Source organism: Monodon monoceros, unplaced genomic scaffold, assembly GCF_005190385.1.
Source record: "Monodon monoceros isolate NGI ecotype Baffin Bay Population unplaced genomic scaffold, NGI_Narwhal_1 Super_Scaffold_5, whole genome shotgun sequence".
In the NCBI taxonomy this organism is placed as follows: Eukaryota; Metazoa; Chordata; class Mammalia; order Artiodactyla; family Monodontidae; genus Monodon; species Monodon monoceros.
In genome coordinates, this window is record NW_021703782.1 from 109,751,026 (window position 1) to 109,766,721 (window position 15,696).

Below are 15,696 nucleotides of genomic sequence, written 5' to 3' on the forward strand. Positions count from 1 at the left end.
GATCATATAACTTATCAAGTATACAAATTTAAATAACAAGTGATAAATTATATAAAGTAATCTTTGATAAAATAATATGACCATCCAAAATCATTTAAGATTGTGTTGCACTTGCTTTCTCCTTAGGATAAATGCTGCTATGAACATACAGTCACGCCTCCAAGTCACTTGAAGTAACTGTTTTCTCTGTGGCTAGAACATCTACTGACATAGTTAGGTTCCCTACAACTTAAAATGGACGTTTCTCTGCCTGAAAACAAATTTTAAATGTTCCTTTTGAGCACCTTGTAAACAGAAGACCCTGATCATTGTTGTGCTATGAACCTCTCAGACATCGTTCCCTGAGCAAAGGTATCAGTGGGGAAGTTAAGAGAGGTAAAGACACATGTCCAGATCCCACAGCTATCGAGTGGCAGTGTCAGGGTTGGACCTGTGTCTGTCTGATTTACAAAGGTTAACGCAGGTGCATATGCCCTTACAGAATGTGCTCCAGCCCAGAAAAACATTTTAAAAAGTATTTGTGCCATTAAATCAATTTCGTTAGTTTCTGTCAGTTATACCAATTCAGAACTTTTGATACTTCCAACGTAGACTCTTTGGAAGGTCATAGATGCTCCGAGCACACAGTGATAACCATGGAGTCTTTCTGAAGGAGGATATGCTTACCCACAAATATGTGCATCAAGTTTCAGGGGCATCCCGGCTCCCACGGCCTGTCCTTAAACTTCCTAACAGGCCCATGGACCAGGATTCAAAACTCCCAGTTCAGACATTTGGATTAAGTTTTCTCCACCAAGTTACCATAATGCGGCTGATATGTAACAACCACACTGCTCCAAGTTTTGTCTGATTTTCCCAGTTTTCTTTTGTGAGAACCAAGGAGTCAGAAGATTGCCTGAGAGAGGAAAAAGCTACAGCCGAGGCCATGCACAGCAAATCCCACACAATCCACAGCAGGGGGACCGAGGTGGCCCAGGCACGCAGGCCAGCCCCTCTTCCAGGTTAGAGTCCCAGGGCTCTTGGGAGATCTGTCAAAGAAAAACCAGACTACACTCCAATAAAAATGATTAAACACACACACACACACACACACACACACACACACACACACACACACACGGACAGTTGTTAAAGCAGTAAGAAGACTTTTTTTTTTTTTTTTTTTGGCCGTGCCGCATGGCTTGTGGGATCTTAGTTCTCCAACCAGGGACGGAACCCAGGACCCTCGCAGTGGAAGCCTGGAGTCTTAACTACTGGACCGCCAGGTAATTCCCCAAAACAGATTTTATTCAGGATTATTGCGATAGGGAAAGAGAGACTTCCATATAGAGCTGAGCTCAAGTCCAAATACAGCCTGGGCAAGTGGGGTTTCCTAGCCAAACAAGGCTGAGAGAGAGTCTGTGGATGGAAACTTACTAAGAGGAAACACCAGGGCTTCCCTGCTGGCGCAGTGGTTGAGAGTCCGCCTGCCGATGCAGGGGACACGGGTTCGTGCCCCGGTCCGGGAAGATCCCACGTGCCGCGGAGCGGCTGGGCCCGTGAGCCATGGCCGCTGAGCCTGCGCATCCGGAGCCTGTGCTCCGCAACGGGAGAGGCCACAACAGTGAGAGGCCCGCGTACCGCAAAAAAAAAAAAAGAGGAAACACCAGGGGAGAGGGGGTTTCCGGAGAGACTGACCTAACAGGATTCTTGCTGAAGACAGACCAGGGCGGTCAGCGATCATTGGTGCGGGGGACGGCAGAGGATGGGGACCCCAATCAGAGATCGAGGCAGATATGGAGGGTGGGGCATTCCGGTTAAAGCAATTTAGCGAGATTCTTGCTAAAAGTGGACGATGCAGAGTTGAAGAAGAGGTCTGGGAGCCTGAGTAGAGTTTGGTCAAGGAGAGGCTCTTTGTCAGACCTCAGCCAGTGGCCAAAGCTATCTCGGCTGAGATGAATGCCCCTGCAGTTGGTCTCTAACACAGGGTCAAGCAATGAACACATTGGACAGACCCAGCCAGGAAGCCGGGGTGGATTTTTTTACTGGACAGACAGTGTTAGACTCTCCCAGGCACTTCTGGGCATGCTCGTCCTGTGTCTATCGATCACCTACTCTGTGCAGGACCATGTGAGGCCCTCGCTATTAAATGAAGAGGCAGCCACCCCCTATTAGTGAACTGCAGGCCCCCTTCCCTCTCCTGCCCCCTTCCTTTCCTCCTCGGCTACTATAAATAACACTGCACTGAACGTCCTGGAATGTTCCCCTCCCCCCTATTTAGAATTACCTCCTTTAGAACAGATTCTTAGAACTGGAGGAGACAGGCGAAGGTGTGAGTCAACAAGGGCATTTCCTTGTCACTGGCAGCACCCCTCAACACCTTTGCACCCCGGCCCCACACTCGCCAGCCCAGCCTGCATGGCCTCTTCTTCCCAGTGTCCTGACCCCCTCCCACCTGCAGCCGCCCACCCCTCCCCACCTTTCTCCAGCCTCTCTCCATTCACTCTGCATCACAAAAAATCTGGGCACAGGAAATGGTAGGCGGACAGGCAGACAGACAGATGGACAGCTGTGTATCTGCAGGTTCCCTGTGGCCAGAAAGCCCGGCCCTTCCTTTTCCCCGGGAAGCCCTCAAGGCTGGGCTGGATCTCTCGTCCTGCCCTCCCAGGACTGTGCTGCTGACAGAGAGAAGAAGCCCCCATACCCGGAGGGCGGGACCACCTCATGATGCTCAGGTCCCCACCCCACCTCGAACTGCACAGCCAGCCGCTGCCCAGTAGCCCGTGGCCCTCTCTGTTGCAGAAATCACGCGGCCAGTCGCCTATCAGCGCCCACTGCAGAGCTGCAGGCACGGCATGGGGACGAAGCATGCCCATTTCCCCAGGAGCGAAAGCAAGCCCTTGTCGAGGCGCCCGAATGCAGCGCACTTAGCACCCAGCCAAGCCCCAGCCCTCCCCACACCCCCTGCGCCCGTGCCATCTGCCTCTGTTCCCAGGCAGGCAGTAACCTGCACAGGTGCACTGTAGGGACCAGGTCACAGGGCAGCAGCCGACCCTGGGAAAGATGGACTGTCCCCACGTGTGTGTGTGTGTGTGTGTGTGTGTGTGTATGTGTGTTTGCGTATATATGCGTGTTTGCACGTGACCTTGGCCCAGCCCGACCCCGGCTGGAAACAGCAGGTGTCTCCTGACCCCAGGTACACCACCTGGAGTTCGGCCAGCCTGGAGGAAAGGGTAACGGTAGGAGGCGGGGGAAAGGGTCCCTCCTCAGGCAGCTCTGGGCTGGCTCCAGGCCCATAAATACCGCAGGCCCAGAGCGAGGGCCACAGAGAGGCAGCCACACACCATGGGGCGCTGGGAGCTGGTGGTCTTGGGCCTCGCCTGCTGGCTGGCTGTGGCGAGTGCGGCGAAGGTAAGCGAGAGCCCAGCAGAGGGGTCGGGCCGGGGGAGGGGTCCCTCTCTCCTCCGCTGAGCCAGACCTGGAAACTGGGGACAGGGCCCAGCCGAGGGAAGACAGGCAGAGTCACTGGCAGAAAGAGCCAGACTGAGAAAGAGAACCCGACAACAGACTACCAGCCTTTCCCGGCACTTACTGTGCGTTTCGTGTTTTGCCCTTCGCAGGATGACTCAGGCTGCCAGATAAAATACTGGGTGCCCAATTCAACTTGAATTTCACATAAACCACAAGTCATTTTTGGTGTATGTTCCACCCAATATTTAGGACATACACTAAAAAAAAAAAAAATCATTTATCTGAAATTCAAGTGTAACTGGGCAACCTGAACTTTTATTTGCTGAGTCGGCAAACTGACCCACAACACCCCTCTGGCTCCTTCCCCTCTCTAGAGATGTCAACGTTGTCCCTCTTTTCCGGAAGGGGAGACGGGGGCCCAGAGCAGACAAGGGGTTTGCCCAACATCACACAGCCACAGGGGCTGAGCAGGAGCCTGGAACCTGGGCTAGTCCAACCCTGGAGTCTGGCTCGAAGTGTAACCTCCATCTCCCGGTCCCCCACCCGCCTGCTTGCTACAGCTCCCCTCCCCAGTGAGAGTCAGGAGGCCCAGCCAACCCTCCTGGGGCGGCCATACCGTCTGAGCTCCCTCACTGCCCTCCTGCAGCGTGAGGGACACAGGGCGGGGAAACACTTCCAGGGCGGAGTGAACAGCCACGCGCAGAGCGCACCGTGCGGGTCCCGCCACCCTTCAAGCTGCTCTCTCAGGCCCTGCTCTTTCCACCCTCTGCCGTCCCGAGGTTCGAACCCCTGCTGCCTCGTTCTGGGCGCCGTCTGCCCCCGAGAGAAGGTCACTCTCCTTCAGGGGGAGCTCTTTTCTGGGTGCTGAGGGGGCCCTGGTTCCTTCCATGTTGCTCCAGAGCCAGCGACGCCCCTCCCCACCGGCCTCGACGGATGGCCAGGGTCCCCATGCCCTGCCCCGCCCCGGGGCCCTCAGGCCGATCTCAGTCACACAGAGCCACTTCTGAGCTGCTCCCCGCCAGGCGCTGACCTGGTCCGTGCCCTCTCCCAGCAGCCAGGGAGGCTGATCAGGAAAAATGCCTCGAGGCTGGGTGTGTGTGAGGCTCCTCCAGGACAGGAAGCGGGGAGAGAGGGAGACAGGGGCCAGCCTGGGCTTGCCGCCTGGGCCCAACCCCCAGGCACCTGGCAGGTGTTGCTTCCAGCCCCTTCCTCTCCAGTTCCAGCCCACCTGATCCCCACCCAGCAAGGCAGGGGGCCCCTCTCAGCATAGACTTCAGAGGGCAGCTGGGATCCCGCCAGGCCTGGGACGTGGGGCTGCCCTGCCCCTGCCCACCTGGAACCGAGCGCAGGTGACAGCCAGGAAGCATGGACTTGTGCTCACCCTGGGCCACGGGGTGAAGCGCTGGGAGGGGAGAAGGGCCGGCCCTGAGTTCAGACAGTTTCCCAGCGGTGACTTCAAACAGGAAAGCCTCAGTGTTCCCTCCAGGAACAATGGGTAGATGAGCACCAGCCCCCGGGATGCTGGTGAGGATTGGACGCATTGGTCCGCGGGGGGCCGGCTCCGCACAAGGGCTAGATATGCAGCAGCGGTGCCGGCGGCCTTGGGGGGCAGGGTTCTTTCCCGGCTTGGAGCACAGGGGCTGTGAGGACTTGAGGGGACACCGTCGGGGGAGATGAGCGGAGGAGAAAGACAGGCCCACCGCTCAGGGAGCGCACAGCTGGGCGTGAAACATTCAGTGTCCACGGTGCACCTGTCACTGCTGGCAGCTGGACAAGCAAACGGGCCATGAGGGAGATACTGTCGTCACCCATCTTACAGGAGGGAAAACTGAGGCTCAAGGGCATAGGCGACCACAGCAAGAATCCAAACCTCCACCCCACCTGTCCCGGCCTTCTTGGAAGGCTTTCCTGAGGACACACTGCTTGAACCAGACTCCTTTGAGATTCAGGGAGCAGGACGCCCAGGGGGTGAGTGGGGAGTGAGCCCCCTCCTCAAGCAATGGGAGCAGGTGGCAGGGGCCTCGGTCTCAGGTACAGATGGGCCCCTCCTTGAAGCTGTCTCTGGGGAGCCTCTGGGCACCCGGGGCCTGCGGGTGGGCTCCCTGCCCCCAGGCGCTGACCAGCCCAAGCCCCCCTGATCTCCCGCCTCCCATCCCAGCTGGGTGCCGTGTACACGGAGGGCGGCTTCGTGGAAGGAGTCAACAAGAAGCTGGGCCTCCTTGGCAACTATGTCGACATCTTCAAGGGCATCCCCTATGCCGCCGCCCCCAAGACCCTGGAGAACCCACAGCGACACCCCGGCTGGCAAGGTGGGAGTGGGTGAGGGTGGGGCAGGCCCTGTGGCTGGTGGGCCCATCCTCACCCCAACCCCTCCGGCCGTCCCCAGGAACCCTGAAGGCCAAGGACTTCAAGAAGCGTTGCCTGCAGGCCACCATCACCCAGGACAGCACCTACGGGAAAGAGGACTGCCTCTACCTCAACATCTGGGTCCCCCAGGGCAGGAAGGAAGGTCTGCTCTCCCCACACACCCTCCAGCTCCCCTCGCCCTGCAGGAAGCCCCCAAGTAGCCAGAGGCCCTGTCCCTGCCCCTGGGTTGTGCCTGGGGGCTTCAGAGCTGAACTTCCCTGACATCAGCACAGAGCGGGGAGGGGGCTCATCTGGGGTCCCCGGGCCTGCTCCCCCCGCCTCAGTCTCCCGGAACCTGCCCGTCATGATCTGGATCTACGGAGGTGGCTTCCTCGTGGGGTCCAGCCAAGGGGCCAACTTTCTCAGCAACTACCTGTACGACGGGGAGGAGATCGCCACTCGAGGCAACGTCATCGTGGTCAGTTTCAACTACCGCGTCGGCCCCCTGGGCTTCCTCAGCACCGGAGACTCCAACCTGCCAGGTCCGCTGGGCACCGGGGGCACTGGGTGTGGGAGTGAGCGTGCCCAGCCCCTAAGCTCTGAGCCCAGCGGGGACACCCCTCAGCAACCCTTGTTCTGAAACAACTCCCGACATCCCCCCAGAAAGGCCCAGAATCCTATCTGCAGAGTGAGGGAGCTGGAGCTGGACCGTGACACACAGCTGTAGCCAAAGAGAAGAGGTTGCCAGCCAGACCCAGAGAGCGCCGGGGGGAGGGGCAGGGAGCCAAGTGAGAGAGACAGGGGCTGGGACACCGAGGCAGTGACTCGGGACACGGAAGCCCCAGGACAGACAAGAGGGAGTGTGGCCCAGCGGGAGACAGCTGAGCGGCCCTGGCCCTCCGCGCCCTTTCCCGAGCCTGGGACCCGCTCCCACAGCTCCCAGCCCGCCAGCCTCCTGGGGACGCTGCAGGACGTAACACCTGGGGCTCCAGAGGGTCTCCGCACAGTCAGGGACGTGCTCATCCCACCCACACGGACAGCGCACCTTGTGTGGGCCAGGCCCCTAGCACCCCGGTCTGGGCTGAGGGTCCCCGATGAAGGCCCCTGCCCTGTCCCCAGGTAACTATGGCCTTCGGGATCAGCACATGGCCATCGCTTGGGTGAAGAGGAACATTGCAGTCTTTGGGGGAGACCCTGACAACATCACCATCTTTGGGGAATCAGCCGGAGGGGCCAGCGTCTCTCTGCAGGTCTGGGGACCCCTAAGGGGGGGCCTGCCCCCAAGGGTGTGGGAGGGGGTGATGCAGATAGGGAGTAGGGGGGCTGGAGCTGACGTGTGGGGTGTCCTTGGCCGAGCCCTGGAGACGGGGGGCCGGGGGGGGGGCGAGGTTGGTGACAGGACCTCTGTGTATTGCAGACCCTCTCTCCCTACAACAAGGGCCTCATCAAGAGAGCCATCAGCCAGAGTGGTGTGGCACTGTGCCCCTGGGCCATCCAGAAGAACCCCCTCTTCTGGGCCAAAAAGGTAAAAGGAGGAGCTGTGGGGGGGAGGAGCCTTCCTCCTTTCCACTCTCTGTCCTGGGCCCCGTGTTCTCTGCCCTGAGCACTGCCTCTCCCCAACCCCCAGATCGCAGAGAAGGTGGGCTGTCCCTTGAACGATACTGGCAGGATGGCCAAGTGTCTGAAGATCACCGACCCCCGTGCCCTGACATTGGCCTATAAGATGCCCCTGGCAGGCATGGAGTGTGAGTAGGGGCTGCTGGGCGGGGGACACGGGGGCTCCACATTGGGCGCCACGTCTGATCCTGGCTCTGTCGCCAGCTCGCTGGCGTCCCCAGGCAGCTTGCTGCCACCACTGCCCTTGCAGGCCTCAGTGGCCTCGGCCGTAAGGGGAGGAGGGGCCGTTCTTTCCTCTTGTCTTCGGTGGGTCACGACCCCTTCGAGAAGCTGATGAATGTTTGGTCTCCATCCCCCAACAACGCACACACGTGCAGTCATCTGTACACAATTTTTGGCAGACTCGTGGACCCCAGACCAAGAGCCTCTGTACTAGGCGAACATTCATTCTTTCCTCCACTCGTTCATTCAACAACATTTCCTGAACACCCACTGTAGCATTTGGCCCTTCCAGCTCTGCTACTCTGTACCCCAGGAAGGTCAGGGGGACCCCAGCAGCAAAATCCTATGAGTGTCTGTCTCATCAGCCCAGTAGGTGAGAATTCTCTCTTGCTCCTTCTTCTAAGGCAAAGCATGATGGGACCCCATCATTTGTATTTTACCTAATGTGAATTAAACCATAAGTGCTAGGCAAAATGAAACCAAAGCAAACAACATGGCCCCAAATGCAAACCAACTTCACGTCTGAGGGTTCCGCATCTGGGGAGTCAACCAACTGAAGATGGAAAACGTTAAAAAAAAAAAATTCCAGGAAGTTCCCAAAAGCAAAACTTGAGTTTGCCTCTCCCTGGCAACTATATACATAACGTTTGCATGGCATTTACAACTATTTACATAGCATTCGCATTGTATTAAGTATTATAAGTAATCTAGAAATGATTTAAAGTACGCAGGTAAATGTGGGTAGGTTATATGCAAACACTGCACCATTTTATATAAGAGACTTGAGCACCTGGATTTTGGTGTCCTGGTAGCAATACCCATGGATTTGCAGAAATGCGACTCTATTTCCTTTTGAGCTGAACTGGAGGGAAAACGGGCCAGGCCTAATGAAGGCAGGGCAACCCTCTGCCCTAAGCCAGCCATATGGTCCTTTCCAGGCCAGTTCAGGGGTCTCGCGCCATTTCCGGCTAACACACTGGAACCCAGCGCGGAGAGGGGGCACTCTTTCTCCATCGGTCCCCTCAGTGATTTCGAGGTCTTCCTCCCCCCTGATTTAGGCCCAGCAAGAAAAGAGGGACAGGAAAGGGGCATCAGTGGCAGCGAGAGGACAGTCTTGGCCCCTGGACCAGTGGTTCTCGACCTGGGCGATTTTGTGCCCAGGGAACACGTGGCAGAGTCTGGAGACACTTTTGGTGGTCGCAGCTGGGGAGAGGGTGTTACCTGGTGTCCAGTGGGTCAAGGCCAGGGAGGCTGCTAAACACCCTGCACTGTGCAGGACGGCCCCTACGACAGAATGATCGGGCCCGAATGTCAGTCGCGAGGAGCCCTGGTCTCCAACAAGGGAGGCAGATCTCCACCGCGGCCTCAGGATGGAGTCAGCTCCTGTCCTGGAGGTTGAGGGGCAGGGCAGGTGGGTACCGGAAGGTGTGAAAACCTGCTGCTCTCCCCCGCCCCCGCCCCCCAGACCCCATGCTGCACTACCTGGGCTTCCTCCCTGTCGTCGACGGAGACTTCCTCCCCAGTGACCCCATCAACCTGTACGCCAACGCTGCGGACATTGACTACATAGCGGGCACCAACGACATGGACGGCCATGTCTTCGCCAGCATGGAGATGCCGGCCATCAACAAGGACAAACGGGCCATCACAGAGTAAGGCGGGGGTGGTGGCACAGGGACGGTGCCCCGGGGCAGCTGGGGGAGGCATCGACAGAATGAGGAAGGGAGCACCGTGGCAGGGATGGGGGGGTCGCCCGTGGCCTTCTGTGGCATAGGGGTGCAGATACCCTCCTGTGGGCATGGGGTGGAGGATCCAGTGTCAGCCTGGACTCTGCAGGGAGGACTTCTACAAGCTGGTCAGCGGGTTCACCATCACCAAGGGGCCCAGCGGTGCCAAAGCCACCTTTGACTTCTACACCAAGCCCTGGGCCCAAGACTCGTCCCAGGAGAACAAGAAGAAGACCGTGGTGCACTTGGAGACTGACATCCTCTTCCTGATGCCCACGGAGATCGCTGTGGCCCAGCACAAGACCAACGCCAAGTGAGGAGGGGGGCGCGGGGCTGGCCCACCTGGGATCACGCACCTTGCCAGCGAGGTCTGGCAGGTGGGTGGCTCCCAGGTGTCCGAGAGGCCTGGGAAAGGCATGCTCAGTCCCCGCCTGTGCCTGCACCATCTACCAGACCTGACGGGGCTTGGGAGGGCCCCTCTTCCCCTCCCAGCCTTGAGGGCTTTACAAAACCCTCCTGTGAGCCTCTGCCCAGTGCAGCCCTGCACGCTCTCCCACACCCCATAGCTCTTCCCGTCGGAAAGTCCTTGAGTCTGCCTTCCATCCCTCATGCTGTGTAGAAGGAGGGCAACACTGGGTGATGTTCTCTGCTGTGGGTTTCGAATTTGCCAACTTTCAAAATAAGCCTGTGGCCACATTAAAAACCTCCATATAGTAATAGCCGGTGAAAATAAAAAATAAGTTAGGAATGCTTAAAAAGTAGAAAGATAAAATTACGCCTAGAAGTCTGGGATGAAAGCTTTGCAATAAATTTAGCTCTGAGGTTCCTGTCAGTCAAAGCAAAAAGGGAAACATCTGAGGGCATATACTACCTTGTCCAATCAAATCAAGAATACAAATTCACTTGCAGAGAAAAAGAATCTGTTTTTTTGGGGGGGCTGTGCCATGCAGCATGCGGGATCTTAGTTCCCTGACCAGGGACTGAACCCGTGCTCCCTGCAGTGGAAGCGTGGAGTCTTAACCACTGGACCGCCAGGGAAGTCACAAAAACAATCTTTCTTGATACTGAATTATGAAAGGAAGACGCCTCCCTATGTTTGGTAGAGGCGAAGTATAAATACAATTGAAATTGTAGAACCCATGAAGTCATAAATTTGGCCACAGCTTTCCTTCCCCCAGGTGTAATGATCCAGATCCTTCCTGAGTCTTTTTAAAAAAAATACTTTATATTTATTTATCTATCTATCTATTTATTTATTTTGTCCATACCATGTGGCTTGCAGGATCTTAGTTCCCCGACCAGGGATTGAACCCGAGCCCTCGGCAGTGAAAGCGCCGAGTCGTAAGCACTGCACCACCAGGGAATTCCCCTTCTGAGTCTTGTGGGAATTCCCCAGACCCTTCCCTGCTCTCCCCATGGCCTTCCCCTGGGGCCCCAGGTGAACACCCTGCCAACGTGGGTGGTCTCCACTGCCCTCCTCAGGAGCGCCAAGACCTACACCTACCTATTCTCCCAACCGTCTCGGATGCCCACCTACCCCCGCTGGGTGGGGGCTGATCATGCAGACGACCTCCAGTACGTCTTCGGGAAGCCCTTTGCCACCCCGCTGGGCTACCGGCCCCAAGACAGGACTGTCTCCAAGGCCATGATCGCCTACTGGACCAACTTTGCCAGAACTGGGTAAGGCAGCGGTGAGGGTGGCCTCCTGCCGCCTTGCCCTGCAGGGCTGGGGTCCAGTCCCTGTTCGCTCACTTACACTTAACCTCCCTGAGCCTCGGTACCCCCGTCTGTGTAAGGCTCAGAGCTCCTGGCTGGGCCTCAGGATGCGCACGTGCCCAGCCAGTGCCCAGGAGACAGGGAAGTGCTTACGGGGCAAAGGGTGGAGAACTGCCCAGGAGAGCCGGGGCAGAGCCGGGCCAGGGGCCTGGGTCTCCAGCCTGCCGTGAGCCCCTGGGCCCCAGCCAGCTACCCAGCCTTTTTTCTCACTCTGCAGGGACCCTAACATGGGCCACTCGCCTGTGCCCACGCACTGGGATCCCTACACCCTGGAAAGTGGCAACTACCTGGAAATCAACAAGAAGATGGATGGCAGCTCCATGAAGCAGCACCTAAGGACCAATTACCTGCAGTACTGGACCGTGACCTACCAGGCACTGCCCACGGTGACCGGCGAGGGGGCCACCCCCACGCCCCCCACGGGCGACTCTGAGGCCACCCCCGCGCCCCCCACGGGGGACTCTGAGGCCACCCCCGCGCCCCCCACGGGCGACTCTGAGGCCACCCCCACGCCCCCCGCGGGCGACTCTGAGGCCACCCCCGCGGGCGACTCTGAGGCCACCCCCGCGCCCCCCGCGGGAGACTCTGAGGCCACCCCCGCGCCCACCGCGGGCAACTCTGAGGTGGCTCAGATGCCCATAGTCATTGGCTTCTAATGTCCTTGGCCTCCAGAGGCCACAGGGTGTGACCCCACGGCCCACCTTCCCTCCCAAGCTCTTCCTGAATAAAGCCTCATCCCTCTCTGTCTGGCATCTCTTTTTGCTCCCAAGACCCAGCTGGAGGAAGGGGGGCCTCAGCTCTCATGACAGCACCAGGAGCCCGGCCCAAGGGTTTCACCCTGATCTGTCAGCCCTCAAGCTCCAGGAAGCCGACAGGACCATCCTCATTTTGGAGAGGAGGAAACAGGTTCAAAAAAGTGAAGCGTCAGGGCCAGGACTGGGATTCCGGTGTGGATCCCTCCACACAAGGCTGCTGGCTCCGAGGGGCTGGGCTCTGCAGGCGGTGGCCGCCTCTGGACCAGTAGAGCCCAGCCACGGCCAGGTCCTCTGGGGTGAGGGGAGGGCCCTCTGTGTTCTAACTACAGTCTGCCTCCAGCTGGATGCGAGTCAGTGAGAGGGTAAAGCATTGCACTGGAAGGATCAGAAGCAAAGGGTGCAAGAAAACTGCGTGTTGGGCAGTGCCCGATGTCTCTGGCAGAGTCGGCGGGGGGGGAGGCAGAGGTCAGAGTCGGGGTCATCTCCACCTCTGGGCGTCTAGCCCAGGCACATGCCCAAGGTCATCAGAGCAAGATTCAAACCCAGAGACTCCACAGCCAGCGCTTGCAACAATGTTGGGGTTTCCTCTCCCCGCTCCCCTCCATTCTTCAGTCACTGTGGGGTGGGGGTGAGGGATCAGAGATTCCAGAGTCCTGAGCAGCTCAGCCTGGGGGCGGGGGGTGGGGGGAATGGGTGCAGTAGCACCGAGGGTCAGCCGGCCACCCTCCCTCTCCAGCAACAGATGGAAGGCTGAGCCTGGGCAGCGAGTCCTGCAGCCCCACACAGCAGAGCTGAACAGGGGGCAAACCCGGCCCCCCGAGGAGCAGGGGTCACCCCAGGCTGGCCTGTGACCACCTTGGCGGCTCTGGGCTTCCTGGCCTGGTCGGGTGTAAAAGACGGAAGGAGACAGCCCCTCGCTGCAGTGTGGGCTCTCCCGGTCACTAGCCCTGCTCTCGGCCGATGGAGCCCAAGGATGCAATGTATCCCTGCTCTGCACGCACGTGACTTCTCTAAGTGTTTCTACCTGCTGGGTCTGCTCTCAGGCGCCTCCTCTGGGCCTGGACAGTGCTGCAACGTGGTACTTCTCTCCCTTGCTGGGGGACAGAACAGTTGTGCCTATCATTCAGGAAATCATGTCCCTGGATGGCTGGGCCACATCACAGTGGCCGGCATCCAGGTGTGTGCTCAGTCCCTAGGCTGCACGGGCCTCCCTGGCAGGGGCGAGCCCTGCTGTGTGTCTGGGTGACACCCGCAGCCGTCCGGACAACTTGGGGAGACGCCTCGTAATTCGTCTGGCTCTTGCCTTTCCAGGCTTTATCCAGGGGATGAAGCTGAAAATACCAAGGTGCAGGCCAGAGGCCTGTCCAGAGTCCTGGAGGCTCCCTGATGGGCCAAGTGGTAACCCTTTAACTCCTCTCACGATGAAGCCCCGGGGGAACACGCAGGTGAGCTCAGGTCAGAGTCTGTTTACCACCCTGACGAGACGTGGTGCTTCAGTATGTCATTGGCAAGGCTGTGCCCAAGCGTGTCTGTGGGTTGGCAGTCTTGGGGGCATCCCCCCTCCCCGCCCCCATGCCTCATCTTTCAACCTTCCCCGCGGGAAAGGTTCAAACAACCCGCCTCCCCGTGACATAACCACAACACAGACTTGGACAAAAAACGCGGCCATTCTGGGGGACTCTGCAAGCTCTAAGGGCTCCGGCCCAGCTAGCCTTTAGGACATAGTCGGTACCAACACAACTGCCTTTGTAAACTGGTGATTGTGTAAGACGGTGGACCTCAGAACCACACGGCCTCTGACTTTATCTTGGCTAGAGAGGGACGATGCAGGGGTCCGTCACTGGCAGGAATCAGTCTCCTTACCCTGGCAAACCAGCACTCACCCGGGATTCATCAGACACCAGCCCGGATGAGTGGCCACCACATGCCGGACAGAGAGAGGCAGGACGCCTTCTAGCGAGTTTCTGGGTGAAATCAACTGTGTGAAGAATTGTAGAAAATCCTAGAGTTGCTGGAAATCCTAGTTCACAAGAGCAGAAATGCTTAAGGAACGAGGCCCAGCTGTGGCCTTAAAAGCTGCATCACAAACACTTCCCCGGGACAGTGAAACCAGCAGGAAAAGGAATTCTCATGTCAGAGACAGGGATTCCAGGAGGTCAAGGGTCGATCACAGGGCCCTGGAGGATGCAGAGCCCCCATGCTGTCCATAGTCCACTGGCTAATAATGACCCCCTGGCCTGTTCCTTCGCACATTGCACGTTTTGATCTGTTGACAATTTCTCCCCACTTACTGCTGATGAAATTCCAGAGTTTGACCTTGAAATCTACAAGTGGTAGACTGGTGGTCAAGACACTCTAACAGGACAAGGAGAAAATGCTCCCTCTTCCTGGAAAGCTCTAGAAATCAGCTTGTATATGTCAATCCCAGTCTACTATATATAATATAGATAACTAATAAGAACCTACTGTACAGCATTCTGAACTCTGCTCAATACCCTGTAATGACCTGTATGGGAAAAGAATCTAAAAAAGAGTGGATATATGTGTATGTATAACTGACTCACTTTGCCGTACAGCAGAAACGAACACAACACTGTAAATCAACTATGCTCCAATAAAAATTAATTTAAAAAACATATTTTGCCAATAAGAAAAAAAAAGAAAAGCAGCTTGGGAGGAAGTTATTTTTAAAAAACTGGGATAAAAATATATATAACATAAAAATGTTAATTTTATAAACAAACATTTATTTAAATATTAAATTATTAAATAGATTATTTATTTATTTGGCTGTGTCGGGTCTTCATTGCGGCTCTCGGGCTTCTCTCTAGTTGTGGTGCGCAGGCTCCAGAGCGCGCGGGCTTAGTAGTTGCGGCACGCAGGCTCTCTAGTTGTGGCCCACAGGTTTAGTTGCCCTGCAGCATGTGGGGATCTTAGTTCTCCGGCCAGGGATCGAACCCACGTCCCCTGCATTGGAAGGCAGATTCTTAACCACTGGACCACCAGGGAAGTCCCAAATATTTTATTTTTAAAAGTATGATTCAGTGACATTAATTCTATTCTCACTGTTGTGCAACCATCACCACTATTTCCAAAACGTTTCATCACCCCAAATAGAAACTTTATACCCATTAACTCCCCATTCCCCCCCCCCACCTCCACCCCAGTAATCTCTTCTACTTTCTGTTCCAATCAATTTGCCTGTTCCAGATATTTCTTACAAGTGGAATCAGTGTTTTCAAGGTCCATCCACGTTGTAGCAGGAATCAGAGCTCCATTCCTTTTTACGTCTGAATAATATTCCTATGCATACCGTTGACGTACAATTGTGCACAGTATTCTCTCATAATCCGTATTTCTGTAAAGTTGGTAGTGATGTTCCCACTTTCGTTTCAGGTTTTAGTAATTTGAATGTCTTTTTCCCGTTTTTTCTTTAGTCAATCTAGCTAAAGGTTTGTTAATTTCACTGATTGTTTTTCAAAGAACCAACTTTTGGTTTTGTTGATCTTCTGTTTTTCTACTCCTCTGTTTTGTTTCTCTCCCCTATAATCTTTATTATTTCCTTCCTTCAGCTAGCTTTGGGTTTAGTTTGCTCTTTTTCTAGTTCTTTAAGGTGTAGAGTTAGGTTACTGATTTGAAATCTTATTTTTTAACGTAGGCATTGACAGGAGTAAAATTTCCTCTTTGTACTACTTTTGCCGCATCCTGTAAGTTTTTGGTACGTTGGTTTTGATTCCTTTCATCTCAAGGCATTTTCTAATATCCCTGTGGGTTCTTCTTTGACCCACTGGTTGTTAAAGAGT

The 15,696-nt window shown here is 56.1% G+C and overlaps 1 protein-coding gene across 1 annotated transcript; it reads left to right on the forward strand.

Annotated features, from left to right (window-relative positions):
• The first annotated feature begins 3,324 nt into the window (after positions 1 to 3,324).
• On the forward strand, positions 3,325 to 11,794 carry CEL (carboxyl ester lipase). The gene is made up of 11 exons (XM_029203293.1): positions 3,325 to 3,390; positions 5,609 to 5,759; positions 5,837 to 5,959; positions 6,141 to 6,338; positions 6,916 to 7,046; positions 7,214 to 7,321; positions 7,424 to 7,541; positions 9,101 to 9,287; positions 9,472 to 9,675; positions 10,845 to 11,042; positions 11,356 to 11,794. Exons 1-11 carry the CDS (start codon positions 3,325 to 3,327, stop codon positions 11,792 to 11,794), a joined length of 1,923 nt encoding a protein of 640 aa, XP_029059126.1.
• The last annotated feature ends 3,902 nt before the right edge of the window (positions 11,795 to 15,696 follow it).